Genomic DNA, 19,063 nt, shown 5'->3' with positions numbered 1-19,063 from the left:
AAAGAAAAAAGCCCAGGGACTTCACAGATCTTTTTTATCAAGGTGAACGTCAGGAAGAGTGATTCTTTAGCACAACCCACAAAAGTTTAAAATCTTGTGGTGCTTAAGGCAAAAATTTGAGTATAAATTATTCAAAGTTTGACCTCTCTGTTCCACATTTGCAGCTTAAATTACCTGTAATTACCTGCTTTCTCACAGTTTAAAGCCTGGAAAGTCAGCTCAGGGGTCTAGTTCCAATATGTTTTATGCTAATTATAACAAATACATAATTGCATTTGCCAACAGTGTTCTAAAATAAACCTAGAATAAAAACATATTTTATATGAAGCAACATTTATGTCTAAAGATCCATGTTCTACCACTGACAAATACATTCTCAGTCCTTGATTTCTGATATGACTGTGTCACATATTATATCCGTACTTTTCAAGAAAAGCAACTTTACAAATGTAGCCATATTCTTTCGTAAAAGCAGTCTATAGACATCTGTTGAAAAAGCTTATTAGGATCTTTATTAAACAAAATTAATAAAAGGGTAGTAAGAAGTCAGCAAACTGGTCATATTTGCTGTTTTTATCCATCTGGAATAACTATGATGATAAAAATCCAAATACACCCTGGTTTTCCCTCAGCAACCTGTAATGTGCAACTGTGCATAAGCAAGATGAAAACCAACAGATCGTTCCTACCTCTACAACTGTGGTTTTGGCTGCCTTGCACATGGGCTGATTGAAATTTCTTGCAGTTTTCCTTAGAAAAAGGAAGAGAAAAGCAAAGACACGGTCATCATCACAGGCAATGTTCATGCTGTAAACATCTCAAGTCATGTGTTCCCTACTCCACTGCTGCACTGCATAACAGTCACTGGAAAGCAAATACTGCACCCTTGTGGCAGGGAATGATACCGCTGCTGTAGGCCCTGCATTGCATTTAGGTCAAACTTTTCATCAGCAGAGAGATGATTGAGTCTTCTGTCATAACATTTGAGAAATGGTAAACTGAGGCCTTTCCTTCAGCATTAGCTATAACCAATTTAAAGCACTATGAGACAGGGGTCTGAAAATATTTACTGGACATACTCATATAACAAGCTACTATCAAAGTCACAAGTGACACGACAGTGACTGCTGGTGAATACACTGTAACACATAGGGATACTTGAAGATGCTACTTAAATGCATCTATGCAATGGAAGGATGCCAAATGAGGAGATTCATACATGCAATATCTGTAAGAGCGGTTAACCTTTTAAAACGCAGGGTTTGTAACTCATGTCTTCATAATTAAATGTATAGTCTTCGAACAACAGATAAAACTCCAAATGTAGCGCATACATTTCTGTGCTGGTGTGGAAAAATCTTGGGCGCGCTGCCAATTACATTCCTATCAGCCGAAGAGTTATGGATCTCATTGTAGGCCACAGAGGATTTTCAGCATTGCTAATGCTAATCTGTTTCAATTTCACGTAGCCTAATACATCTTTAATAAAATTGAGGAGAAAATGGTTCTCAATTTTAAAGACTGACTGATCAACACACAGCACATTAGCCAGCACAAACCACAGCTTATGGATTCAGTTAGCGTTCAATGTGTTAAAATACTGATTACAACACATATCACACTGGTTTTCATTAGTTATATGGACATGAAATACTTTGTGAAGAAATGACCATAGTCAAATTGAATTAGGCAGCTGAGAGATGGTTCTGTATAAATCCTTCCTGCCCATAACACATCTTTAAAATGCATTTATTTAAATACATTACACCCAAAACACCATTTAAAGCAGCAGTAAGGGGTTTCGGTTGAAAAACTAGCAATCTAACTGCATAAATCCTTACAAACACAATCAGCACAGTTGACACTGATAGAAGGCTTGCTAGCATGCTAACTCTTTTAATGCTAAGACTATAGTTGGTGATGATGTGCTGTGAAAGCTTTTTTTTTTTTTACATTTTTGCAGAGTGATCCAACACGGACCACAGTGGAGGTTAGTGCAAAGCCTAGGCGGCTGGTTGAAACAAGAGGTGTGTTTATCTGTCCTTCACATGACTATATACCATGAACATTAATTTGAAGATGATATCAGTACTAGTTGCCTATAAAAAACATGCTTCAAAATATGGCAAATTGTTGCATACTGTCTATTTTAAATGAAAACCCTTAGTAAACCCTGTTATAGCTTGTTTACTACAATTAAACATCATTCAGTACATAAAATAACTGTGGGGCTTATTGATCATTTCTCTGTATAAGGGTTCTCCCCTGTCACTTTGGAAGACAGCCTCCTTTCAAGTGCTGGAAGTCTATTATGGAAACATCACGGGATGATAACATGCATCATGTGAAATGACCCAGACTTGACATGTAAATATTGGCAATGTTGAAATGTCAACACCCTGCCCTCACTGCTGATCTCTTATTGGTGCAGGGTAATCAGACAAGGAAAGTTAAAAAGATAGGGTGCTACCTGAAGATAACATTGCCGGCACGGTCAGCTTTCCAAGCTTTAATCAGCGCATAGTCCCCTGTGATGGCTTTCTCCATTATGTAATGCCTGCCACCGAATTCGCGGACCTGGGTCACAAAGACAAGAACAAGAGAACAGGGATGTGAACAGCGCTAGAGGGTTACTATTTCCAGATTTGTGTCAGTGTCCTTTACAAGAAGTTTCCTGATTTTTTGGGGAACTTTCTTTTAGGGAGTTCTATAGCATAAAAGTTGAACACAAGTATACACTGACACCATTACTTTATTAGGACAGTAAGTCAATCTCTCGCTGTTGATAAAACAGATGGGCAGTTTAACCTCAAAAACCCCTAACACACAATGCTGGGCTAAACCTCCTCAGCATTATCCATATCTACACGCCAGTATGAACTTTACACTTTACCTTAAGCCCTGTACACACACACATATATATATATACAGTATATATATATGCCCTATATATGTGGAACAACTGCAAAGCAACACAAGAACCATATAGCCTCATCATAATTCACCAAAGGTATCAATTAGAAAATTTGCTTTGGTGGTACTGTAAACTTCAGGACAGAGAAGCTACAGATGTGTCCAGCTGGCTCATGGTTGTTCTATTTCAAGTATTCAATGGCCTTGAAAACCATTAAAAGAGAGTCTCTGATATTGTGGTGTGCCTTGGCATGAGCGACTGATCACCTCTCGCTTCTCACTGGCGATGGCGATGGTTCCGTCTTTGTTGTACTTGATGGGGGAGCCGCCCTCCTGAATCAGTGTGCCGTAGCCCGTAGCAGTGAAGAATGCTGGGATACCAGCTCCTCCAGCTCTGATCCTCTCGGCCAGGGTTCCCTGCAGAAGAAATGAAAACAGAGAGAAAGCAGATATTCAATAAGCTGCACTCACAGAGATGGTCCTGGATATTCAGGACTGGCACAGAGCAATTTTGTCATGGCAAACAAGGAAATAGCAAACAGATGAAATAGAATGCTGCTATATATTTAACTGTTAAAACTGTATGCTTTTACAGTCTAGGGGTAAAGCTGAGGTATGGTTAGGATGTGTATAGGGGCATGTATGAAAGCTGTGAGGTATGGTTAGGATGTGCATAGGGGCATGTATGAAAGCTGTGAGGTATGGTTAGGATGTGCATAGGGGCATGTATGAAAGATGTGAGGTATGGTTAGGATGTGCATAGGGGCATGTATGAAAGATGTGAGGTATGGTTAGGATGTGCACAGGGGCATGTATGAAAGCTGTGACCTATGACCTGAGGGGAACTGTACCTGTGGCGTCAGCTCCACCTCCAGCTCCCCTGACAGGTACTGCCTCTCAAACTCAACATTCTCTCCAACATAGGAGGACACCATGCGCTTGATCTGCTTGGTCTGCAGTAGCAGCCCCAGGCCAAAATCATCCACCCTGCACAGAAAATACACAAGCAAACAGTCAGTCAGTCAATCAGTCAACTGGCAGGCTTTGGTTCTTCAGCCTCAACCACATGGTTTTGCCATTATAAATTCTTACAGACATTTGTATTAGAGAAATACATTTGTTGTGCAAAAGTGAGAGAGAGGAGAGACAGTGATTCCAACAGTAGGCTCACGAGTCTTAAATAAAATATCTCACTGTATAACTGAACTTACTAGACAAAACATCTTTGTGAACCTTATGACTGAAGTGTCTATACAAGCAACTCTATAAACAGAAGCCCTCTGTAGTGTCTATACTGCTTTATGAGTAGCCCCCCCCCCCCACCCTTCTCCATTCATCCTGTATCTCAGCAACCGCAGCCAGACTGCCAAGAGGCTCCAGAAGAATATCCAAGGTCACATAAGGACTCTCTCAACTCCAGCTGCTTGCAAAACAATGAAGACTGGAATCAAAACACCATCTCCCTCTGTCTGTCCTGTACGAGGTTGACGGCTTTAGTGCAGAAGCAGAATGACATGCGAGCAGTCAGCCAGAGCTAATGCGGTCATTCATTAACAAATGGAGCCATCTGAGTAAAATAGGGTTACTTATCAACTGTACAGTAGCCACGGGCCACGGACAATTTTCCACTCAATTGTATCTATACATCAGCCACACAATTCACCTCATGTGGCTCCATTCTATTCCAATTAGAAACATTAACATTTCTCAAAGGCTATGCTCTATTCTGCTCCTCTGATCAAGTTAATCTCACTTGGCATTTCATTTTACAGCCTTTCTTCAGAAAATAAAAAGGTGGTGGAGGGCAAGAAAAAAAAAGAAAACTTAAAACTAACTTTTATTGACCTCCACTGTACACACTGGGCTTTATATGGAAGGCACTCTTTTTTCCCATTGTCAACATTATGTGGTAAACATTAGTAAGTAATATGACAAATTATTTTAGCAAACCTCTGCAGCTGGTTGTAGAGCTCAGTGGTGTACCCTACTGAGTTAGCTATGAATGACTTTGCACTGTAGTGAGGCTGGTTTCAGATTACAGTGTGCACAAAAGGACTACTCATGGGGAGCTGAGAACACGGCCCATTTCAAACAGCTGGGAGTGGATGGCGCCCAAGTGAATGCAAAAACGACCTGCAAAAATGACCTACTCTCCTCAAGTGTGCTTCTTAATGTTGAAGGAAAGAAGGACATAGTTTAGCAGTCCTCAGGTGTTTTAATGATACTTATAAATGTAAATGTACCTGCTAAGAATATGGTTGAGTGCCTTTATGGGTGACCAATATTGGAAAGAATATGGTCAAACACAACTTATATGCAGACGATTAACAACAGGATAAGAACAACCTCATGTAGATAGCAGATAGTGTTTTTTGACCCTCAGACAAGCAATGCATAGAAATAGTACCACTATAAATACAACCACTAAACCCTTTGTCAAAGTGCGGTTGGCTTCAGCCCTGCAGGTGAACTGGTGATAGTGGTGAGATCTCTCAAAGAGAAGTATCATAGTTTTACCAGCAGAAATCTCATGATCTAGAACAGATCTATTTAGTTAAAGTTTTTAAGTTTAGTCACCCTTTGGATGGACTCAATTCTCATGAACTAAGCTTGAGAAATGACTTCCAAAGCATTCATTCAAACAATAATACAGGTCTGAGGAGGTCACCAAGTTCACTCCACACTAAAATTAAATGTTACATAACCATCCCAAAACCATGTGAGTCTTCCACACAGAGGAAGAAGTTCAGTAACTCCAATAAAAATAATACTTCCAATCAAAAACACGGAACAAACATCATAAAGTAACAACCTTATCTGTGTTCCCCCTGTTCACTGCTTATACTTGAAACAAACACATGACATGCAGGCATATAACAAAGACAAATAAAGGAAAGTGTCTTCTGACGTGATGTGAGGGGGGCGAGACCTGGCCTGATGCCCACAGAGCTCAGCCTATTTATAGAGCAGCTTCACATGACAAATTCTTTCCAACAGGCACAGCTAGAGGTGGTTTGGACATTTAAGTGACCAATCAGAATTTTAGGGAGCAAAAAATTAGAAGTTAGACTGGAATGTCTACCACCTACATAACACAATTTTGTCCTTGTTTAGATATAAGGGGTGGACGGTGGAAAGTCAGCCATTTATATATATATATATATATATAAGCTTAATAAGATGTTGGTGTGAAACAAAATAATGGCCAATTTAAACTATTTTAAAGCTTAGTTACACAATGACACACATGCTGTGCAATGGTCTGCTAACTCAACAGTAGATCAGGTTTCAGTGCGTTAACATTTATATATACACAAGTGCAACCCAGGCATGCAGGTGCACACACACACACACACACACACACACACACACATTTTAACCTACCCGGCATTATTACTGACAGCGGTGAGACTTTTGACGCCTGTCTTCAGCAAACTGTTGATTAGATTCTCTGGAATGCCACACAGCCCAAACCCTGAGGAGAAGAGTTAATGGTCTGATTTAGTGGGGGAAAAAACTCAGCTTTCTTGATCATTGAATGCAAGCTAAATCATACTAATTCCAGGCTACCATTAGTTTTTGATGAGGAATATGTGTGCAGAAACTCAGCTGGGACAACATAACACAATCTGGATTGCATCTGTCAGAAAAATGTGTGTAGGAATACAGTTTCTGCACATACATGTAGATTTATACTTCATGTTTGTATGTAAACAGCACATACACACCTGAAAATAAACAAGTGGGCAAACTTGCTTACCACCAACGAGAAGGGTAGCTCCATCAGGGATGTCCTTCACTGCATCCAAGGCAGTGGGGTAGAACTGGGATTCCCTGTGGCTGGAGGTAGACAAACAGCAGCCACAGGTCTGTGTGGGATGAGTCTGCTGTAAGTGTTTATTCTGAGCACCAGAGTATGGAATTCACCTTTGTGTTTCATTACACTAAACTAGTGAAGCCAGAGAGGTGAACAGGGATCACAACACTATCTGGCAGAGAACGAACAAATCTAACTGAACCACACGCATTCAGCATCGCTAAACGCACACCAAGTAAAGCAAGAGTGCATCTCAAAAACTATAATGCAAACTACAATCATGCCATTTACTAGATGCGCCACAGACATGAAAATATACACTATATTCACCGATTTGCTGCTGGTCTTTTAGCAGTCAGAAAAGGCTTGCTCTTTCTACAATGCAACACAGTTAGCCAGAATTACATAACCGAGGAACAAGTGATCATGTCTTTTCATTTGAGTGATGATATAACGTTAACGTGCAAACGCTGCAATAGAACACCGGTGAAACACGATACACGAGGAAATAACAGCCTGATGCAGTCTTTGCCACGTGAAAACTAAAACTTTTCACTTTAAGTTGAATGCAATACGGTTGATATCCCCCATTAAGTCAACACTGAGTTGAGGAATCTGATAGCATAAGATGACACTCCATTGTCATTCAAAGATTAAAGCTAGCATTCGGTTACAAATGAGCAATACTGCCTCAACAAATTGACCTTCGAAATTGAAATGCATAATAGTGCAGGTGTCATCTCTACTAGATACTGGTGATCGTGTTTTATTTGTTTAACGTAAATGTGAGCAATGCTTTTTTTTTTTTTTACAAAGAACCTCTCGCCTCGTGCACTTGAATTCGATGACAACCTACGCTAGTCATCTATCACAGCTCATAGCTCAACATTGACACACTCGCGACACAATACTGACCTTCAGATTGGAATGGGTGGCTAGTTTTACGTTCAGTCTACAGGCACCTGATACATTTCTGAGGACTATTCTGTCAACTCGGGATAACACTTTGAGGGCCGCCATATTTTAAAAGCACGACGCTTTTGTTGTGATGAGCGCGTCTCTAGATATGTAATCTAGCTCCTGCACTGCCTGCTTCTGTCTGTCTGTCTGTGCAAGTGCAAAGTGGGGAAGGAGGTGGGGCCAGAGGCAGCATCAAGACGAAGGAGTGTCATGGGCTCGACCAGCTAATTATACTTTAACTCTTTACGTGCTGCATTTGACACGGAGGTGACGCTCTTGTAGACCGTTTCTCCGTCCTCTCGTAGTTTGCAATTTACGTGACTAACTGGGGGGAACTCAGGGAATTATGTTTCTTAATGTTGTTTACACTTGAAACAGTTGAAATTACCCTTCATTTTTATTAAAATGAACACGATGACTGACGAAATTAATTATAGTGTGTTAATTGAATAAATCATTGTTGGGATACATTCGACAGGTCAGCACTGCAGGTCACATAAATTAAATTTTGAGTGTTTTCTGTAGATTTTTATCATCAGCCTGCACTATAGCAAAAGCACTGAAAGGTTTTTAGTGCTACTGTTGCAGAAATTACATTACAGATTCAGATACTAATCAGAGAAATTCTCTGAAACTACCTGATGTTTGTCATTGGAGATTCCAGCCAATGAATGTGGTGTTCTGACATCATGAAGGTGTGTGCTAGCTCGTGCAGCTGATGGAGATAGAGATGGGAAACTTGCCTCATGCTCTTGTTCTTTTAAGTCACTCACTAAACAGATCAGTCCTTTGAGTCACTTGAGTAAGTATCACCAAGAGCATCCTATGGTGAAACACAAACCCACTGTCTCCAACTGCAAATAAATAAATTCAAACTTGAGAGTTATACTACAGTAGCCATATTTCCATTATCAGGACAAACCGGGCGAGCTAGTGCGTGCCAAGGCCAGTTGTGTCCCACATTGACTTATGGGGCTTGATAGCGCCTTCTCCAGGCTTCCTCTGGCCTTATGGCCAGGGGATTTTGGCCCTACGTTTACCCTTGGGCCAAGCAGGGCTAGGTGGTGCTTGGGGTGTGTTAGCAGAGTCAGGTAAGAGAGGTTCAGTGCCAAAAGAAGGTAGGTAACTAGTCGATATCCTACACAACCTTAACAGATCATTTTAAAACGGTTGTTGGAGCTGGTCAGCATGCGAAGTCTCTGCTTAATATTTGGGCTAATGAAAATGTGCAATGGTGGCTTGATCAAGGAGGGGAGACTGAACAACCAACACAATTGTAATACTTTTGATAGGTGTCGTTCTGACTCAGTTGATAGGCATAAAAGCTTAGAAATGTTGAGTAACATGACTACCAGGTACGCATCAATTACAACCCAAGTCTGTTACAACTTAAAAACTTTCCCTGGCTGACACTGATGGATCAAATCTTAATATATTTATACTTTGTATACAATACAAAACATTGCTGGTTCAAATGAACAAAATATGAAAGCTATGAATGTTTAATTACCATCAAATTCCGATTGGATGATCATTAACGCTAATTTATTGCAAGGAAGGATTACATGTTAGCCCAGTTTGATGGCCCAGCCATGTTAGTATACTAAGTTAGCCTATATTGCAGTATTTGTTTTACACCCAACTGGATGAAGTAATCAAATCTGCAGTTTTGTCAATGTGTGCACCTATTACAAACAAAAGAGCTGGTCCATATTCACTGCAAAAATTCAACTTTCAAAAACAAGAAAAAAAGTAATAAAATGTAATATAATATAAAATATATGTTACTTTAAATCCGCAAAATTATCTGCCAACAGAACCGGACAATTTGACTTACCAAGATTTTTTTAAACAAATACAAATAACTAGCCTGAAGAGCCCAAATATATCTTAAAACTAGTGTGGCCAGACTAAAAACATGTACATTTGTCTTGATTCTGACTTTGACAAAGCAGTTTTGTACTTGTCAGTGGTGATCAAACAGCCTTATAATTATGGTTTCAAGCATTAACTTACTCAGAACCAGTAATACAATATCAGTAACAAGTTATAATACCTTATTAAGATAATTAAGGACTGAAACGCTTGAAGCAAGTGAAATGCTCTAACATAAAAAAATGCCTGGTAAAAAGAAACATCTTGTCAGACAAAAACAAGCATATATTGCCTTGATTTGAGATTTCTAAGATGAAGATTAAAATGTTTGCAGTGCTTGAGTACACTCTCACATTCAACTCCCTGTATTCTATTCTCTCTTTGTAAGTATTGCTACCATCGCAGTTTTGTTTCGGTTTGCGAAGCGCAATGAAAAGAAAGTGTTGCTGCACTACAAATGTCTAAAAATGACACAAATGGTGTAGTGACAGCCATTCTGGCCACAAAGCCTGGCACTCAACACACACAAACAAAGCCTGGCACTCAACTCAGTCACTGTCCGTAAAAGTGGAAGTGCCATAATTGGCCTCCCCTTTATGTGAACCGCAATCTACATATCTTGATCCATTGTGAAAACGAAGGGTATTTGAGGTGTGTATTTTTTTAGTGTGATGTGTGGGACATGAGGATTTCAAAACAAGCATAATTTGTTCCTTTCTCTTTTAATATTACATGAAAGCGAAGGATGAAAAATATTCATGAGGTCTTCACCCAAAAAGAACAAAGCTTTTAGTGGGGTCATCAGTTAGGCCTATAGGCCATTTGTAAGTGACAATGGTATAGTCATAGCAAGGTGAAGGGACAAGTGAAATAGTTAACCTTGGCCAAAAATAAATATATGAGTCATACTGATAAATGCAATTGCCAGAGTGCTATCAAAGTGTTATATATTGCTCCATGAGACTTAATCAGGTTAGGAGGTAGCTGAAGTGACTTTATGGCTTTGAGGCCATGTGGCTGGGGCAGACTGCATTAGCCCATTAGCCCAGTGTTGAGGGCCTCTGCTGATCATGAATTACTCCAGATTGATCTGATATCTGACACTGAACATAGAGAGGGTTACTGTTAAGCTTAAAACATCTCATATTAAATTGGCAATTGTTTGTGTTCATGACACATATTTTATTTTGTATCATATATTTTACATCAACTTTACATTCTGAAACAAGTCGTGTATTGTGTGGTTTTTTTTTTTTACTTTGGTAATGTTTTATAATGCAAGGCCTACTTTTCAGACAAGTTACTACACCAGTAGTCTAATTGCGTAAATAACTGGCTTGATTTCTCTGAGAACAGGCAAAGAGAAAGCCTGAGAACTTCAAAATGTAATCTTAACGTTATCATTTGTAATCTTATATGCAATGCATCGAAGACTGGTGCACACACTGTGGATGCAGTGCTCTCTGGGCGCCTGCCTGTTTACATGGTGCTTGTGAAGACCTGCTTTGCCAAAGCACGTGAATAATAAGTTTATCACGTGACTGTCGTTTCCAGTCATGGCCGACGACTACAGGCGACAGGGTTTTGAGCTAGAAAGAAGGATTTTTGAGTTGGACAACAAGTGTGCCACCTTAAAGACAGAAAAGCCAGGTAATGCGACATTTATGGAATTGCTGATCGCTATTTCCGGAACTTACATTACACTTGACTTAAACGTTAGGATTTTGCTGTCATCATTGAAGCCTCGTTATTGACTAGCTAACGTTAGCTAGCTCACTTTTACTGCTGCTGTTGTTGTTTAGCTGGCTAGTTAGCCAGCTGTGGAGCTAACTTAGCGAAACCGAATGAGTTGTGGGATTTGCTAACGTTACTCCCACGTTTGTGGTTTGTGTCATGTTGGAATACCATTTGATTATACATTCAGGAGCATTGCATTTACCATTAAGGATAATGATACGCTTAATGTAAATTAGCATGTCAGCTAGTTATCGTAGCAGCTAACGTTAGTGTGTGGAACGTCATCATAAACAGTTCCTAGCTAGTGTTGCTAGGCTAGCAATTCCTAGCTAACACACCGCGTTAGACAAAATAAAGATAACGGTGTCATATTTGAAGGTGCTGAAATTAGTGGCAAATAGGCACATTTTGGCAGTAATGTCTCATCGCCGTGTTTGACTTAGTATACCCCCTGTATTTTCGGCCTGCCGCATGATGTTTACAGGCAATAACGTTAACGTTAGCTGTGGCCAAACATGGGGAAAAACTTATCGCTAGCTAGGTGGAAATAACGGACGTGGTCGTTTCTTTGGGGGCAAGGTAGCGCAATGTTACGAAGTAGATTACGTTAACATAGTATAAGGTAGCTGGTGTTTGCTGTCTTGGCATAATGAAGATGCACAAAAACTTGTACCAAGGATACAGTAATTCTTGCCGCCTTGTCTCGGTGTGTTGGCTAGACATACTGCGAAGATTCATCAACTAATCATTAATGCTAGGCAGGCTTGTTGGATGTCAGAATGTATGTAACATTGTTTGTTTGTTTTTTAATTACTGAATAGGCTATGTTGGCGACGTAGATTGTTGTTTAGTTAAGCCATGCCATTGACAATGTCAAATATACTATGTAAACATAAGCAATTAAAAAACTCTATTTTTCCCTAGATGATGACTATTTACAGAATGCATCTGCCATTCTAGACAAGTTGAAAAACTATTACAGACAAGGGGGGGAGAGTGGCAGTCTCCCTAAATTGCTGCAGGATTACACGCAGGTATTTGAGCCTATTTAATACAATACTTGATGTTGGTGTTTTTTCCCCCCCTAGGCATTGGAATGAGATTAGTAATGGAAAAATTATGAAATTGAGATCTTGATCTTTTGAAGGTCTTGTGATACAAGCTGTATTGACTTCAAACCTACTGCCGTATAACAGATGTTTCTATTACTGTGTATGGCGTGTCATTTAGGTCTAGTCTTTTAAAACTGTGTCACCAAGGCGCTTTCGTATAGGAATCATGGAATTGCTGCAAGCAGACACAACAAGTAATGTGAGAGTGGGAATGGCCAGTGGTGCAGAGTCGAAATATGTAGCTTTTCTATCTGTGAAAAAAAACCAGACCTGATGGACACTGTACGTGTACACTATATGTGTATTGTTTGTCATAAGGGCACAATAGGTTTATTTGGCTTGGAAGACGTGAAGTGCAAGCAAATGGTAAAAATAATAGCTGGAACAAAGCCAACAAGCTGCAAAGGAATATTGATTAACTGAGATTGAAAGGAATGGCTTTCAATGACATCTAGGGTCGTATTCATAAAAATGCTGGTATACATCAGACTAAATCTCTGGCATGAACTTAGCCTAATTTACTAAATTGCCATGCCAGTGATTAGTGCAATGGCAACCTGTTTCTGTAGCATTATGGTCCGCTGTGTCAGTAGACTACTTGGTTACCTACTGGGCCTGTAGCTTCAATCTCGTGAAAGAGGCATGCACCATCATACACTATCAAGCAATTTAACTATATTAAATGTCTTTTTGACTCTTTAAAATATATATTACACACGTCACCCAAACGTCATATTTTTTTCTGTACAGATGCAAATCGTCACACAGAACCAATCACTAGTGACGTGCAGCAGCAAGATGTCACTATGATGGGTTGCTCTGCCCACCAGTGCCATTTAGCTTCACAAAACCTTACCATACATAAGCAAACCAAAGCCGTTATTGTACCATACTTAAAGTTAATGAATTGACCCAGGAAAGTTATTCTCCACCAGCACCTTGACGCCCTTGCTTCCCTGCTCCTAGTCTAACTCCCAGTGGGTTCTCATAAAGCCAGTCTGTCACTGAGTTAATCACTCCCACCTGGGTCCACAAATAGGATGAGTGCCACTTCCAGTGACTGTAAAAAATGAAGCCACTGCAGGGAACTGAATAAATGGCCGGAGATTTGACCAAATATAGTCAGTTCTGGGCGGACCTGACAATTTTCTGTCTACTGCACATCGTGCTCTGCCTGCAAAAATCACTGACTGTGCAGACTCTGGCTGCGGTTTTGCCAATATGGAAGACTTTTGGATTAATATCTTCATAACATAAGCTGCCCATACTTTTTACAGTCATTGGCCACTACCCAAAGTAACTCTGGAGGTTTCTGTGTAGCTAGTTGAGGTTGCTGGGGGGACCTCTGCTATCCTCACAATGTACTTCAGAGATTGCGGCAGCTTGCCTTTGTTTATGTTTATGTTTATAGCTTTTGTATTTGTTTTTTGTAAAGTTGTTTTACAGTATACAGGGACACATTTTTTATTTTTCTATTCACAAATGCAGAGGTTGGGTAATTTACAGTGATAGTTATAGGAATTCTATCTTAGTGCGGCAGAATCATTGCTATCTGGTCTCTCCGCCATGTAGTATTGCTCATGACTTTGTCCTGTCCAAGTATACCACAGCATTATGATGTACTGAGCCTAAATGACAAACAAACTAAACGTGGTCAAACTAAGCTGTGACCTTTTGACTCCTCTAAGCTGGCATGAACAGAGACTGTTGCTTTATGTCCATTAATGAAACATTGTAGTATTCATTTGTCATGTTTTATCCATGGATAATAGTTCTTTGCACACATTTTTGCATAACTCCATCAAAACTACCCTTCTATGGCCAGCCTAAAAAGAAAACTGCAGGAAAAGTACCAGAAGGTGTTCCTAGCCAAACGAAGGTGTAAAGATGAATCCACGTTTCGGTTTTGAGAGGTTGTAGATATTTGTGCTCAATAGCCAATCAAATTACACCCCTCCCTTCCGTGCTCCTGAAGCATTTGTGTTGATTGACTAGGACTGGCTTGTTCTGAGCCACTATGTTTGCTTCCCTTTTACAAAGCCAGGACTATGTATGAACACTGGAGTTTTTATCGGATTGCAGACTGTGCCTTTAATACATATTTTGCTGTGTAATGTTAGGCAACAGTTTTCATCCATTCATATTTTAAAATATGAATTCTCAGAACAACACAGCCACCTATTCCCTTGATTCATATTTCACACACACAATATTATATAACTAAAGGAAAAACTAACCACGATGTTGTCTTTTTATTGTTTTGACTTGCCCCTATCCATGCAGGTAATTCTTGATATCACATTTTATGAGGAGAATAAGCTGGTGGACCAGGAGTTCCCTGAGGAATGCTCCCCCTTCAAGATCCAGGAGCTGCTGCAGGATCTGACAGAGCCAGAGGTGCTGTCTGGAAGACTTGCGCCGGCGCAGGAGGTAATGGCCGCCACACGTCCCCAGCCTGCCTGCTGGAATGACTCGGGACTAGGGGGTCTGGTCTTGGTCTAGATGTCAAATCTGAGTACATGCGGCGGAATGACTCGGGACTCGAGGGTCTGGTCTTGGTCTAGATGTCAAATCTGAGTACATGCGGCGGAATGACTCGGGACTCGAGGGTCTGGTCTTGGTCTAGATGTCAAATCTGAGTTCATGCGGCAGGCCATTGGCATCTCAGGGATTTGTCATGATGCATCAAAAACGTTTCCAATTTCCAATTCCGAAGTGTTTTTTCCAGTGAACCTAGGGTTGCATATTTAAAGGTATTAAACGTTTTTCTCGATCGACAGTCGCTAACGGTAGTGAACAAGTAATCAATTATTTATTAACACCGAAGTTGTCTGCAGCATGGTGAACTGACATGCTTTCTGTGAGCAGGACCACTGATTTCACCTGCCAGTCCTCCTCTATGCAGTGGCATATAACAGTAATGGAGCTCTCTAGTCAACGCAGTCCAACATCAACCATAGCCAGCTATGTACATTTAATGAATCCTTCCTTTCCCTGTGTAGTTCTTCCAGTTGATTTGTCAATGTGCCTCTGGATGGGAAGTGATATCCTGGCTCAAGAAAGTTAGTCCACATAAACCTTCACCATCAGCTGTGCTTAATAGTGGCATCATGTCGTTAACTGTCATATCACATATTGTGTTGTGATTTAGTTAGCGTGCCCGTCATCGCAGTTTTTTCTAGGCAGTGCAACAGTAATGGTTTGTTGGAATCCACTGGAACTTTCGCCTGTCAGTAAGGTTGGATGTTGACTCTTTAAATGGTACACAAGAGGTGTCACAGTGGTTGCAGTGCACACATCACACTCCCCTTTGCCCGCTTCATCGTTGCGCTTTCAGGAACCGCCCAACTTGTCATTCATTATTTTAGTTTAGGATTCTTGATCATATTCTTTATGGAGTAAATTCGTAATTTCCAATTTTTTCCAAAAGTGGCTATCGCTTACCCTGGTCTAGATGATGATGATGATGATAATAATAATAATAATAATAATAATAATAATATACATTTTAGTGTGGTATAATACCAGTAAAACCTGGTTTGGAAAGCAACAGGTGGGTGGAGCCAGACTGGCTATGGTTCACGTGCGGCAGCAATTTGCCCACAGGGCAAGAAGAATGCCCTATATATACTCAATATAAAATATGCCTAATTTTCTTTCTCCGTGGTTGGTCCTCTGTTCCTCCTGGCTCAGGTGCAGTCGGTGCTGGGCCTGGAGCTGCTCGAGTGCCTGTACTGGAGGCGTGGGGCTCTGCTCTACATGTACTGCCACACCCTGCACCAGAGGAAGCAGTGGATTAAGCAGAACAAGGCCACCTTTCTCAAGGTTGGTGCAGGAACACTTAACGGTCTAGTAGTCATTGAGTTGAGTTACACCCTCACGGAAATTACTCGCCTCACACATTTTTAAATCGACTTGTCTAATGCCTTTTCCTCCATTCTGTGCTTTTTGGACCGATGTATTGTGGTTGAATTATATTTTCTAAGATAATAAGCACGACTGAGTCTTCCTGAAACCATTCATTATCGCCACATGAAAGCCAGCTCACTTTAGTCATAAGTGGGCTTGGTGGTCCTTAGTAGAACAAATAAGTGGCATTTGAATATAGCCCACTGACCACAGATACAAGTGAAATTGGGAAATGCACTAAGATAAATTGTAATGGCTTTTGATTGCAGCTGTGTATTGATGCATAAATGATGTACAGAATAATACATTGCGTACAGAATTGATCGATGTGATTTCTATCTGCATCTTTCAGTGTCTCCAAGAAGGTGTCCGATACCTCATGAGGATGTTGCAAGTACGGAACTCAGTCAAAATTAACGATGGTGTAGTTTTCCATGACTCCACAACAGCAAATTTTCTGTCTGAAGGTAAAGATTATAATGCATTTCATTACACATTGCATTTACATTTATTATACAGTTTAGTTCAAAAAGTTAGCCAAGGACATGTGTTTTGAGAACATTTGATTTGAGTTCTTGAATTTTGAACAGAGAAGCTAGACATCGAGCTTTGCAGCGGCAGCTGTCTCGATAGAGACTTGATTATAACCATTTGAGTTCAGTGCTCTTGGTTCCAAAAATTGAGCTTAATCAGATATTCAAGAATGCTGAATTTAAAACTCAATTGCCTCTAAAGTTTCAAACATAAAAGTAGAATTGCTATAGGCGTTCATTGCAAATACTTGGGGCAGTCATTTTTTTGGATATTTGTTGTGTTAGCGTTTGTGGGTCTTGCCTGGATATGAATTATTGCATCAGGCTTATCTGTAACATTATCTGACATCCTAATCCCCGATGTCATTTTTGTTGATGCTTCAAAATGGTTTCCTTATGTTCTTCTACAGGCATCTTTTCAGACACACATTTGCTGACCATGATGTACATTGGGGAGATGTGTTTCTGGGCAGTGAAGTACGAGGACTGCAATGTGGACTCAATGGAGCGCAAGGAGGACCGGCTGCACTTCCGGGACATCGGCACGCAGATCCTGCATAAATACGTGTCTGCATGCGAGGGGCCCCTCCAGGGCCAAGGTTGGAACACAGAGAATGCCAAGGAGATCCTTAGCATTTTACAATAAACATGGCAGATTGGGGGTCAGAGTGACTGTTGCGTGAGTGTTGGGGAACAAGGGGGACAGCAATGGGTCCCCTTTAAAAAAAAAAAATCTACTCTCTAAAACTTTGAGGAAAAAAATAAAAGAAGCACTTACCTTCCAGATTCCAGACTTCTGGCTGGACATTTCTTTTCTCTGAGAATGTGGTTAATTTTTTAAAAAAAAGAAAGAAAAAGTATAATATAAAAGATATAAATCTAAACAATCACAAAAGCGATAACCTTTCTGGGAGAGAAACATCACACAACAGTAGTTTTGTATTTATTATTTTTTGCTTGTTTTTATTTATTTATTTTAATTTTAATTAATTACATTTATATATGACAGAAGGTACACATACCACAGATATGTTAATTCTACATATTCAGTACCCTTTCAAATGCAAGCAGTTTTTGTTATGCCATCTTTGTATCACTTTTGCTTGTAATGTAAAAAGTACACCTTTCTCCACTTTTGGCAAGATGTGTTGTGAACAGATGAGAGTTTTGATATTTTGATAGTACATTTCTAAATGGAGAACTGTACTGTGTTGGTATTCTTTCAAAAGTGCATTTCATTTTTTAATGTTCTCATCAAAATAAATTTTGGGTTAAAAAACATCAGGTGTCAGGTTATTTTTTGTTGCAGTTGTGTTCTGTCTTTGACTTTGTTAATATTTATTTGCAAAGCTGATTGAAATATAATTTGAGTCTAAATTGACTGATTCTATCCAAGCTAGAATCTTATGTAGATTCAAAAGTAGTCAGAATCAGTGAATTTGAAGACTTGTCTACAGCATGGCCATAGGCTAACAGGCCTATTAAACTGACACGTCAGTTGTTGTCTTATACTAGTTAGTGGCAACTACCCCTTGAAACCTGTTTCTAAGAGCTTTAATTAACTTGAATTAGCTTTAATAAGCTCATAACTCCTGTTGTGGTTTGACTGGGAAGTATATCACTGCTTTAGTATATCACCTGCTCTGGTGTCCTTTGACACAGTTTGATACTAAGGCAGTGGAGGTGAGTCCAAAAGCTCAGCTGCCCTGTGTTTAACCTCTGCCATGTTTGGTGATGAGGTTGGTTGAAGATGAAGGCAAACCAGAAACCCTTCTGATTTAATGGCTCATTTCACTAACCTTTGAGAACAAAGAAACACAAATCATCTTGATGGTGGTAACTGTGTGCCACCTCATTCAACCCATTCTGTTCAAACATGATAAGGAAGGAATATTTCCTTGGCAACAGCCGTGCCAGTTGCTCTTGGAAATGGTTCAGGGACATTATACGCGACTTAGCAGGCTTCACAAGACCCTCCTTGAAATAGCCAAGGCGTCGTCATGCCAAGCATTTTTGTTGTCCATGCCAGCTATCAATGGGCTCAACACAAAGTGCCACTATGTCATTTCTGCGGCTTTCAAATCCAGAGAGAAACCCCATAGAACCCTTTAAGTTGGAAAGCCCAAATACTCAATCAGGATTACATTCTCCAAAAGACAAATATATCCATATTATAAACACAGCCATCATTTCGACCATGTATATTT

At 40.0% G+C, this 19,063-nt stretch overlaps 2 protein-coding genes across 2 annotated transcripts in view; one reads left to right on the top strand and one right to left on the bottom strand.

Moving 5' to 3' along the window:
- The window catches only part of oxct1a (3-oxoacid CoA transferase 1a), a 35,243-nt gene extending 27,377 nt beyond the window's left edge, over positions 1–7,866 (bottom strand). Inside the window, exons 1-7 of the mRNA XM_012820654.3 lie at positions 7,646–7,866; positions 6,674–6,782; positions 6,298–6,388; positions 3,765–3,900; positions 3,181–3,330; positions 2,471–2,577; positions 690–750 (exon numbers count right to left, since the gene is read on the bottom strand). Of these exons, the coding sequence (XP_012676108.1) occupies positions 690–750; positions 2,471–2,577; positions 3,181–3,330; positions 3,765–3,900; positions 6,298–6,388; positions 6,674–6,782; positions 7,646–7,750 (759 nt within the window). The 5' untranslated portion in view covers positions 7,751–7,866. The remainder of the gene's footprint in view (positions 1–689; positions 751–2,470; positions 2,578–3,180; positions 3,331–3,764; positions 3,901–6,297; positions 6,389–6,673; positions 6,783–7,645) is intronic.
- A 3,220-nt stretch (positions 7,867–11,086) lies between these two features.
- On the top strand, positions 11,087–18,137 carry c18h5orf51 (chromosome 18 C5orf51 homolog). Its single transcript, XM_012820656.3, has 6 exons — positions 11,087–11,215; positions 12,227–12,336; positions 14,698–14,844; positions 16,108–16,239; positions 16,676–16,790; positions 17,267–18,137. The coding sequence occupies exons 1-6, from the start codon at positions 11,122–11,124 to the stop codon at positions 17,500–17,502; spliced, it is 834 nt and encodes a 277-aa protein (XP_012676110.1). The 5' UTR covers positions 11,087–11,121; the 3' UTR covers positions 17,503–18,137.
- The last annotated feature ends 926 nt before the right edge of the window (positions 18,138–19,063 follow it).

The sequence above is a fragment of the Clupea harengus genome, chromosome 18, assembly GCF_900700415.2.
Source record: "Clupea harengus chromosome 18, Ch_v2.0.2, whole genome shotgun sequence".
NCBI classification, from domain to species: domain Eukaryota; kingdom Metazoa; phylum Chordata; class Actinopteri; order Clupeiformes; family Clupeidae; genus Clupea; species Clupea harengus.
The sequence above is the reverse complement of the archived record's forward strand: the minus strand, read 5'-3'. Positions and strand labels throughout refer to the sequence as shown.